This window comes from Equus caballus, chromosome 30 (genome assembly GCF_041296265.1).
Source record: "Equus caballus isolate H_3958 breed thoroughbred chromosome 30, TB-T2T, whole genome shotgun sequence".
NCBI lineage: Eukaryota > Metazoa > Chordata > Mammalia > Perissodactyla > Equidae > Equus > Equus caballus.
The window spans coordinates 8864712-8876837 of NC_091713.1; the positions used below are offsets into that span (position 1 = coordinate 8864712).

Consider the following 12126-nt stretch of genomic DNA (forward strand, 5'->3'; position numbering starts at 1 on the left):
CTTCACTCTTCTATGATCTGGGAAATTTCTAAAGAAATTAAGTGAGGCAATTTCAGGGCTTGTCTTGATTTCCAATGTCTCGAGAAGCATTGTTTCATACATTCGTTCAGTTTGTTTTGGTTGTCATTATTTCATGCAGGAGGGTAAATATATAGTTTTTGTTTTTTATTCAATCTTGACCAGAAGTGGAAATTTCTAATATAAGCATTAAATGCTATAAATTTCCCTCTAAGCACTGCTTTAGTAGCATTCCACAAAATTTGATATCTTATATTCTCATTTTCATTCAGTTAAAAGATTTTCTAATTTCCTTTGAGATATTCTATTTAACTCATAAATTATTTAAAAGTGTGTTGTTTAATTTCTAAGTATTGGGGTATTTACAGATATATTGCTGCTATTGACTTCTAGTTTATTTCAGTTGTCATTAGAGAACACACTTTATATAATTTAAATTCTTTTAAATTTGTTGAGGTTTGTTTTATGACATTATATAGTCTATCTTGGTAAATATTCCATGAACACTTGCCAAGAACATGTAATCTGCTGTTAGTGGGTAGAATGTTCTGTAAATATCAATTAGATTCAGTTGGTTAGTCAGTTCTTCTATACCCTTGCCTAATTTCTGCTGTTATCTTCAACTATAACTACAGATTTGTCCATTTCTTCTTTCAATACCATTAGTTTTAATATGTTGTATTTTCATTTTCATTCAGTTAAAAATGAATTCTAATTCCTCTTGAAACTCTTTGCCCAAAAGGTTATTTAAATGTGTATTTGTAAAATTTCAAATACTTGAGGGCTTTCTACATCTTTAAAAAATTGATTTCCAGTTTATGTTAAAATCAGAGAACATACTCTGATTTCTAGTCTTTTAAATTTGTTAAAGTTTATTTTATGTTCCAAAATATAGTCTATCTTGGTTAATATTCCATGTCCACTTGAAAAAAAATGTATTTTCTACTGTTGTTGGGTGGAATATATTCTACAAATATCTATTAGGTCAAGTTGTTTGAAGGTTAATACTAATAATATTTCAGGGCTCAGCAAACTTTTTCTGAAAAGGACTATATAGTAAATATTTTAGCTTTTGGGCCACATAGTCTCTGTTGCAAATTTTCCTCAGTGTCGTAGTGTAAAAGCAGCTAGAGATAATACAGAAACAAATGAGCATGGCTATGTTCCAATAAAACTACAAAAAAGTGGCAGGCTGGATATGGCTGATGGTGACAGTTTTCTGATCCGTGGTATTGTTTATCCTCATATATCCTTGCTGATTTTTTAAATTTTCATTATTTTTTACTGAAAATGGAGTGTGGAAATTGTCTAATAAATTTTTGGATTTATCTGTTTCTCTTTTCAATTCAAATAATATTGGTTCATGTATTTTGAAGCTCAGTTGTTAGGTGCATACACAGTTAGTATGGTTATGTCTTTTTGATGAATTGACCCTTTTATCATTATATAATATCCCTCTTTTATCCCTGATTGCTTTCCTAGTTTGTCTGCTATATTAATAAAGCCACTCCAGCTTTCTTTTAATTAGTGTTTGCATGGTATATCCTTTTTCAATATTTTACTTTTAATCCAACTACATTGTTATATTTAAAGTGGGCTTCTTAGAGGAAGCATACAATTTGGTCTTTTTTAAAAAAAATCCAATTTGACAATCTCTGCCTTTTAAAGATTTTTATTTTTTCCTTTTTCTCCCCAAAGCCCCCCGGTACATAGTTGTGTATTCTTCGTTGTGGGTTCTTCTAGTTGTGGCATGTGGGACGCTGCCTCAGCGTGGTCTGATGAGCAGTGCCATGTCCGCGCCCAGGATTCGAACTAACGAAACACTGGGCCGCCTGCAGCGGAGCGCGCGAACTTAACCACTCGGCCACGGGGCCAGCCCCGACAATCTCTGCCTTTTAATCAGTGTTCTTGGGCCTTGTACGTTTAATAAAATTATTGATATATTTTTATTAAGCTCTGCCATTTTATTGTTTTCTGTTTGTATCCTCTGGTTTTTGTCCCAGTGTTTCCCTTTTCTGCCTTCTTTTGGATTATTTAAATTTTTTTTTAAGTATTCAATTTTAACTTATCTATTAGATTATTTTACTCTATCTTGTCTAATTTTTTTGTAGTTGCTCTATGGGTTACAACATATGCACTTAACTTTTCACAGCCTACTTAGAATTAATACTTTAACATTTCAAGTGGAATGAAGAAATCTCACTACCCTATAGGTCCCTTTACCCTTCCTCATTTATATTGTAATTGTCATATGTATTATATCAACATACATTAAAAACCCCACCAGAAAATATTATATGTTTTAAGTTTTGCTTGTACCTTTCATACATATTTTGAGGAACTTAAGGTTATAAAAATAATCTCTTATATTTACCTGTATGTCTATCATTTCTGTTGCTCTTTATTCATTCCTGAAGTTTTAAATTTCCCATTTCCCTTCCACCTGATAAGCTTCATTAGGCACTTATTTCTTTTAAAGCAGGTCTGCTGGTAACAAATTCTCTTTGTTTTCCTTCATCTGAGAACATCTTTATTTCTGTTTAATTCTTGAAAGACATTTTTTTCTGGAAAGAGAATTCTAGGTTCTTTCTTTTTTTCAGCACTTTAATAATATTGCTCCATTGCCTTCTGTCATCTGTGGCTCCTCATGAGAAATCTGCCATGACTTGAGTAATTCTTCTCTTATATATGATGTGTCATTTTTCTCTGGCTACTTTCAAGTTTTTTTTCTCTTTAGTTTTCAGTAGTTTGATTATGATTTTCATAGCAATTATCTTGTTTGGAGTTTGCTGAGCTTCATAACTCCGTAAGTTTATATCTTTTGCCAAACATGGCAAGTTTCTAGACATTATTTATTCGGATATTTTTTCTACATGATACTCTTTCTCCTCTCCTTCTTGGACTCCAGTGACATGAATGTTAGACTTTTTGGTATCATCCCACAGGTCTCTGAGGCTTGATTCAATTTTGACAAATTTTTTCTATTGTTTAGATTGGAAAATTTCTATTGATGTAACTTCAGTCTTATTGACTGTTTCCCCTGTCATGTCATCTCCATTCTGCTCTTGAGTGCATCTAATAAATTTTTATTACAATTATTCTATTTATATTCTAAAATCTCTGGGTTTTTTTTCTTCTTCTCCCCAAAGCCCTGCAGTACATAGTTGTGTATATTCTAGTTTAGATTCTTCTGGCTCTGTCATGTGGGATGCTGCTTCAACATGGCTTGATGAGTGGTGCTAGGTCCGTACCCAGGATCTGAAATGGCAAAACCCTGGGCCACTGAAGCAGAGCATGCAAACTTAACTACTTGGCCACAGGGCCAGCCCCTAAAATCTCTGGTTTTGATTCACAAAGTAGTTTAAAAAAACTTGTTCTTGAGGATAGTTTCATTGAATATATATAATTTTAGGTTGACAATAACTTTATCTCAGTTATTTGAGTATTTCACTATCTTCTGGCTTCTATCAATCCTGTCTCGTTTTATTGTGTTCGTTTGTAATTTGTCTTTTCTGTCTGGATACTTTTAATATCTCTTGTTAGTCTTTGATACCCTGCAATTGCATTATTTTGTGTCTAAGTGGGTTTCCTTTTTTCCTATATCAATTGGGATTTATTAGTATTTCTGGATTGAGGATTGATACCTTTCTTTTAGTCTGAAATCTCAGCTGTTTACCATTTTCTCTAATCTTTTATTTTGGACTTCTGGTTTAAATATATGTTGGATCTCCTCTTTTCTGTTTTCTCCTTCATCTCCGTTACTCTCTTTTTCTTGTTTTCTATTCCTTTTTCTCTCAGTTTTTCATTTTGTTTAATTTCTTATCTAATTTATAATGCATTAGTTATTTTTCTTGTATCCAATCTTCTATTTAAGGTGTCAATTGAATTTTACATTTCAATTGTTATTAGTTTTACCTAAGTTTATTACATAAAATATAATAAACATTTATTTTTACATTTTAAAAAATTTGAAATATAATCCACACAGAAAATAGACCAAATAGAAATAAACATAGCTGAAAGATTTATCACAAAGCAGTAGGCTGCGTATGACTATATAGATTAAGAAACAGAATATTATCAGAACTTCCAAACACCACCCATGCTGTCTTCCAATCGCTGCATCTTTTTTTTCCAGGATAACTACTATCCTAAATTTTATGGTAATGACTTCCTTGCTTTTAGTTTTACTCATTGCTTTGTCATTTGATAGATTCCTTTTTCCTTATGTTTTCCATTTATTTAAACACATTAAAGATATTTTATATTCTGTCAGTTCCAATGCCTGATTTCCTTACAGGAATGATTCTGCTCTTTGTTGTTTCTGCTGACTCTCTTGGCATCTTGTTTCTTCATTTGTTTTGCTATTTTTCAATGTGAGTTTAATTTTGTCAGAAAGTTATTCGTGGAAAATTTTCAAAGCCTAACTTGAGGGTTTATTTCTCCCTAAAGAACTCATGTTTCCTTCTGCTTGGTGCTAGGCTTAATGTCTTTTTAGAACCACATAAGTACTGTGAATTTGGGCCCCAAAGTACATGTGGGTTGGCTTCCGATCATGAATTCCAAAGACAGACTTTTTCTCTCCTTCTAAGAGTTAAAGCTGGGGCCGGCCCAGTGGCGCAGCGGTTAAGTTCATAGTTCTGCTTTGGTAGCCCAGGGTTCGCCGGTTCAGATCCCTGGTGTGGACACGGCACTGCTTGGCAAGCCATGCTGTGGCAGGCATCCTACATATAAAGTAGAGGAAGATGGGCACGGATGTTAGCTCATGGTCAGTCTTCCTCAGCAAAAAGAGGAGGATTTGCAGCAGATGTTAGCTTAGCGCTAATCTTCCTCAAAAAAAAAAAGAAAGAGTTAACACTAAGACAGACTTAATTATATAGGGAAATTTTTGAAGCTTCTTGTTTTAGGCAAAAATTATTACCAGATGCCCTACCTTGCTCAGGCCCAAAAGTTTGTCTCCAAGTACCAGAAGTCTAAATATCTAGAATCAGCATATGGCCTCAGGGCAGCTGAGATTTTGGAATTTGCTTCTGCCTCTGGTTTAGTGCTCCAGGACTCCCCCTTCCACTCTGGATTTCCCTTACTTCTGTATAAGATCAGCTATGTGCTTAGAAGAAGGTTTAACATTTTTATGCAGCATCTTAGGTGTTTTGTAATGTGATAGCATCAGGATATCTTATTCACTATATTGTCAGAAATGAAAGAGTTAATTCATATTTAAAAGCACATAGAGTCTTTGTTTGGGGAAAATAAGTTTTGAACTTTTTGCCCATTTCAAGGTAAAACAAAACTCTCATAATATGACTAAGTGACTCGGCAAAATAATATACAAGGTTCATTTTATCCTCTATTATTGGAGGTACAGCTCTGTAAAGAGATCTCTGAGAAGTTAGGTCTGGAAAATAAAGCTACTTACAACCATAAATAAAATAACTCTGTAAAGTGTTGCATAGTATAGTCTGATATATCACTGAATCAAATAGAATGGTAAATATATCTAAATGTGTAGGTATAATATACATATGCATAATCTTTTACTAACCTTCATTAAATATCTGACCCAACACCATTTTCTTGATGTAATGCCAATAATTCCACCATCAGGAAGATCTACATTTCTTCCCAGTCTCGTAAATTCATGAAAACTTTTTACGTAAAGAATACCATTTATTAGAAAAAATATTCCATCCTGTGATAGGTTCATATCAGACACACTGTGTCTCTCATCGTCAGTCAGAATGTTTGGAGGCACTCTGACTCTGGTCCAAGTCCGGAATGAATCATTTGTTTGAAAGGTCTCCATATCGGCTACCACAACGACAAATGAAAGAACACAATCATACCAGTCTGCCATTAACTGACTACCACGTGGTGAGGAGATCGGTAAAGAACCAGGGATCTCAGGGATGGTCAACAAAGGAACAGTCAGCAAGAAAAGAAAATCTGCAATGAAGCAATCTTGAAAAGCCACTTGATTTCCTCTAATCTCCTTTAGCATGTCACCTGCTGTCATTGGTACTGAGATATGCCACGTCCTAAGAAGAGAAAAATAGAAAATATAAGAATAAAATGGTCTCTTTCTCTCTTCTCATCCTTTTGCACAGTACTGAATTTATCATCTTTTTACAAGTTTTTATTTTTATCTACATAAATCTGGGTAAAACAAATCAAATAGTACTAAGATGCTATTATTGCCCCATTTCTCCTCATTCTTCACTCTTGTTCCCAAAGGAAAACAATATTGACTCTTAAGCTCTTTCTTCTGTGATGTGTCTCCATATTCTCAAATAAATATTCTTATATTGCTCTCAATATATAATTTTTATACATTATCTATGGGCTTCTTATATGACAGATGAAGATGTTCTCTCATATAATATACCTACCCGTACATCTTTTCCTCTTCTCTCAAACTAATATGACAATGTTTAGCTAAATCTATAGTGTTTACATTGTTATTACTATGTAAATATTTTTTACTACTGAGCCAGTTATTATACTATGATTACCTTTTCTTTCATATTTATATTTATTTATAATAGTTCCACTGGAGTTAATAATTATTTCATTTTGGAAACGTGTTTAGTTTTCTAAGTTTTCTATTAGGTAATTAAGATGGCACTCCATAATATTTTCCATGTGGTACATGCAGAGGCAATCTAGCGCTTGTTTCCTGGGATTTCCCTTCATTACTCTCTGGATTGAAGCCACCATTTACTGGATCCAATGCTTTGATCTTTCTTGTTTTGCTAAAGCATATTCTTGAGTACCTCTCTGTGAATGGGTAGATGAACATAAATCTTTTGAGACCCTAAATATGCAAAAATATCTTTATTTTATACACTTGCTGGATAATTTGGTTAGCTGGAGACTTCAGAACTTTGAAGGCATTTTCTCCAGTCTTTTTGTATTTAGGTTTACTACAGAAAAGTCAGATGACACATTGATTCTTGTTATTACTTAAATGGGTTGCCTTTCTATAAGTTTTGAAGATCTTCCTTTTTTCTTGGTATTCTAAAATTTGACAGGACTCGGTCTATCTTTTGAAGTGGACCCATAGAGAAATTTGTGAAAACAAACACTCTGATATACATCTTAGAAGTTATGAAAAGTTCTAAGGAGAGTTTCTCAGCAGGGAAATCCAGGATACATCAGGCTGTAGGATGTTCTGTAAATGCTTCTTGAGTTTCCTGTTTCCTCAATGAATACATATTGGGTTGGTGGTGCTGACATTTTACCCACTCAGAATGAGATCCTGCCAGGTCAAGAGGACCCCATGTTGGGGCAATTGTAGAGTTGTTATCAAACCTCTATGCCCTAAACCATGCCTTCATGAAATTTGGTGCATTTACTGCTTTTTTCAAGCCATACCACTGACTCTAACATTGGTTTCAAGGATAATTTTTTAAATCACCGGTACCATTTTGTTACATTGTCCACTGGCTATATAATAATCTCTTATATGCAGCGACACTACAACTAGGTATTGGTGGCTATTTTGTTTGAATAGATAATTGGTTATCTACATGGCTTAGGATGGACCCGCATTTAAGGCCTGGCCAGGGTATACTGAGCTTTTCAATTGTCTATGTCTATCATTTTATTTTCAAATCTTTGACATTTTCTTTTTACCCTGACTAAACTTCTCAAATTTTTTTCTTACTTGTTTCCCATTTTATAGCCTTTTAATCTTCTTTTATGTTTATATCTTCTCCCATTTCTGTGAAGATGCTATTTATACTCTTTTGAGAAGGTTTCTTTTGCTCCCTGCTGTGTGCTGTTTCCTTTGAGTTCCATCGTTCTCTTTACTGATTGAGGTCTCTGACATTCATGCTGGAGGCCTTCTCTGTCTGCTGGTCCTTGGCTGTCCACTGCGTTTAAGAGAAGCAATAGCAAGCTGTGAGTCAGCTTTCAGGGGTACCTCTTACTCCCCTCGGGCCCCACTGTGCTTCTCTCCACCTGACTGCAAATTTGTGTTCTTTCAAGTAGGTCTGATCAGTTAATCCAAAGAAGAATCCACTTCTATCTTTCCAGGAGGATGTATGGCAGGTTTCCGTATTCAGGGAGCAGGCTAGAGGACAGGAGTGAAGGCACGCTGAGGTGTTCTCATCACTTTACAGTTCCCTCCTGCAAGCTCTTCATTAATGGAATTTCTGTGCTCCACTAAGTCAGTTACCAGCTCTCTCTCTGCTTTCTGTCCTCTGTTCTTGCTTCCCTCTCCATTGTTTGTCCTCATAGGCATGCAGTTTAAGAATTTTTCTCTCAGTCATATTAGAAAGATTATGGGAGAAAATAGAGATAAATAAATGTATTTTATCTGTCATGTTTTAATTTATTTTCTCTAAACTGAATTTCATTAAGTCATGTTCTGCTTAGGAACTTCAGTGGCCCTTTAATTATATCCAGGAGAAAATTTAAACTATTCCAAGTGATTTTCAGGGAATCTTCATATTTTTTCCTATTCAGTTTCACTTGCCATATTATATTTCAGGGGTGTTCTTTCTTTTTGCCTTTGCAAACTGTGTGCACTTTTCCCGTCTCTTGGGGTCCCCATTTCCTCTCCTCCGTCTCTATATTCTACTTGTCCTTCAAGTCCTGCCCAAGAATTCTCTCTTCTATTTTGCTTTCCTGTTTTACCACGCAATATATCTTTTCTAAGCACATATTAGTCAATCATGTGGATGGCATTTTATGGCATCCAATGCAACATTTTTTTTAATGGACCTTTGATATTCTCTACATACACATATTTTTTTATATTTCTTTAAACTATATGTTAAACTATATTAGACTATATTTCTTTAAATTGTGTGTGTGCATCATATAGTCTTTTGTATACGAATGTATTATATACACAAAAAATATATATACAGAAGACTATATGATGCACATACACAGTTTAAAGAATAATACTAAGATGAACACCTGTGTACTAATACCTAGATCAAGAATCAGAACATTATCAATACCTTGGAAATTTCTTGTGTGTCTCTCCTTCTCCCTAGTCCTAGCTGCTTACAGGTAATCACTGACATGATTTTGTAGTTGTATTTGTGTTTACATTCCTGTGCTTTTTAAAAACTAGTTTTGCCAAATGTAGGTTTTACGAACCAATATAGAACTGCAAGGAAAAATAGAAAAATTCAGTAGGGGACTCCAAACCCTTCTATCAGTAATTGACATATCCAGCAGGCAGAAAATCAGTAAGGACACAGTTGAATTGAACAGCACCATCAACTAACTATATCTAATTGACGTTTAAAGAATACTTAATCCAACAACAGTAGAATACACATTCTTCTCAAGTTCATGTGGAACATTCACCAAAATATACCATATCCTGGCTCATAAAACACACCTTGAGAAATTTTAAAAAAATTGAAATCATACAAAGTATGCTCTAAAGACACAATAAAATTAAACTAGAAGTTAATAACAGAAAGATAGCTGGAAAATCTCCAAGTATTTGGAGATAAAACAGTACACTTCTAAATAATACATTAGTCAAGAAAGAAATTGCAAGCGAAATGTAAAAATATTTAGAACTAAATGAAAACACAACTTATCAAAACTTGGCTGCAGTGAAAACAGTGCTTAGAAGGAAATTTATAGCATTTAATGCATAAATTAGAAAAGAAGAAAGATCTAAAATCAATAACCTAAACTTCCACCTTGGGAAACTAGGGAAAGAAAAAGCAATATAAACCTAAAGCTAGTGGAAGAAAAGATAATAAAAATTAGAGCAGAAATCAGTAAATTGGAAAAGGAAAAACAATAAAGAAAATTGATGAGACCAAAATCTGGTTATTTGAAAAAATCAATAAAATCAATAAACTTCTATCTGGACTAACTAAGAAAAAAAGAAAAATCTGGAGATAATTTACTAATATCAGAAATGAAAGAGGGGCCATCACTACTGATCTCATTGACATTAAAGAATAATAAAGGAGTACTATGAACAATTCTATGCCCACAATTTGATAACTTAGATGAAATGGACCAGTTGAAAGACACAATCTACCAAAATTCACATAAGGAGAAATAGATAATGTGAATAGGGATATATCTATTAAAGGAATTGGATAAATAGTTAATAACCTTCCAAAACAAAAAGGACCAGGCCCAGATGGATTCGCTGGTGAATTCTAGCATTTAAGGAACAAATGATGCCATTCTCTATGATCTCTTCCAGAAAAGAGAAGCAGAGGGCATATGTCCCAACTCATTCTATGAGGCCAGCATTACCCTACTACCAACGCTAGATAAGGACATTAGAGATAAAGATACAGACAGTGTAAAAATAATTATATACCATGACCAATTGAGATTTATTCCAGTTATGAAGTGTGGTTCAACATTAAAAAATCAATTAAGGTAATCTATCACATCAACAGGTTAAAGAGGAAAAAGTGTACAATCATATCAACAGATGCAGAAAAAGTATTTGACAAAATCCAACTGTCATTCATGATGAGAACTCTCAGAAAACTTGTAACAGAAGGAAACTTCCTCAACTTGATAAAGGAGCATCTACAAAAAACTTAATGGTGAGAAATTAGAAACTTTCCTCCTAAGAACAGGAACAAGGCAAAGATATCTCCTCTTACCACTCCTTTTGAGCATCATACTATCATACTGGAAGTGCTGGCTAACACTTTAAGATAAGAAAATGAAATAAAAGGTATACAAGATGGGAAGAAAGGAATAAGAATGTTCTTTGTTTGCAGGTTACATGATTATTTATGTAGAAAATTCTAGAGAAGATACAAAAAAAAAATCCTGGAACTGATAAGCAATTATAGCAAGGTTGCAGGTTGCAGGATACAAGGTTAATATAAAAGTTAATTCCCATTCTTTAAAAAACCAGTTTACCACATATATATATTATTGAACAATTTATTATTTAATTTTTCAAGTTTTTGCACTTTATATAAATGGAATCATACTGTATTTTTCTTCCATGACTTGTTTTCAGTATTGTTGGTGAAATTCATTTATGTTGATTTGTGTCACTGTATTTGATTCATTTTTCACTGCTGTATAATGTGTATATATATATTGATATTAGAAAATGCTGCTACAAATATACTTTTACATGTGTTCTGGTTTACCTGTGTGTGGGTTTCTCTAGGGTATAACTGACATTGAATTGCTGAGCCATTGGTATGTGCATCTTCAACTTTGCCAGATAATGTAAAATTATCTTTCAAATTGATTGTGCTAATTTACACTTCTACTAGCAATGTATGTAATATGCAATTGTTACATATTACTATGGACTAAATGTTTGTGTCCTGCTCAAATTCATATGTTGAAATCCTAATGCCCAATGTGATGGGGATGCCCAACAGGTGGGGCCTTAGGGAGGCTTAAGTCATGATGGTGGAGCCTTCATGAATGGGATTTATGCCCTTATAAAAGAGGCCTGAGAGGGCTCCCTAGACTTTTCTGCCAAGTGAGGATACAAAGAGAAGTCTGCCACCCAAAAGAGGGTCCTCACCCAACAATGCTGGCACCCTGATCTCAGACTTTCAGCCTCCAGAACTGTGACACATACATTTCTGTTGTTTATAAGCGTTTATTAGTGGTTCTTTTGTTACAGCGGCCTGGATGGGTTGAGACACATTTTCACCAACAATCTCTAAAACATTAATATATTTATCAATCTGGTGTGTGTGAAATGGATCTCATTGGGCTATTACTATTTTCCTTTGATTATTAATGAGGTTGAACATCATTTCACGTACTTATTAATGAGTTGAGTTTATCAAATCTTTATTTTTATAGTTTGAGCTACTTTCGATTTATTCTAGAAATCTTTTTCTACCCTGAGACAATAAAGACATTCTTCTATTTCTTTCTAAAAGTTTTTCAGTTTAGCCTTTCATTTGTATGCTTTCTGAAATTATTATTATTCATATGAGATTATTTTTATGTAAGATATGAAGTAAAGAACAATTTCATTTTTAAGTAAAGCTTTATTCTGTCCCTATTGAGATGATCATGTAGTTTTACTCCTTTAATCTATTAATGTAGTAAATTACTTAAAACGTTTAAAAATATTACACCAATCTTGCATTTCTGGTATAAACCAACTTGATCATATGT

At 33.7% G+C, this 12126-nt stretch overlaps 1 protein-coding gene across 15 annotated transcripts in view; it reads right to left on the reverse strand.

The window, feature by feature from the left end:
• CATSPERE (catsper channel auxiliary subunit epsilon) overlaps nt 1-12126 on the reverse strand; it is a 263745-nt gene that overhangs the window by 111068 nt on the left and 140551 nt on the right. For all 15 annotated transcript variants that reach the window (XM_070255679.1, XM_023632530.2, XM_070255686.1 and 12 more), the window contains one exon: nt 5561-6053. In XM_070255679.1, the coding sequence (XP_070111780.1) occupies nt 5561-6053 (493 nt within the window). The remainder of the gene's footprint in view (nt 1-5560; nt 6054-12126) is intronic.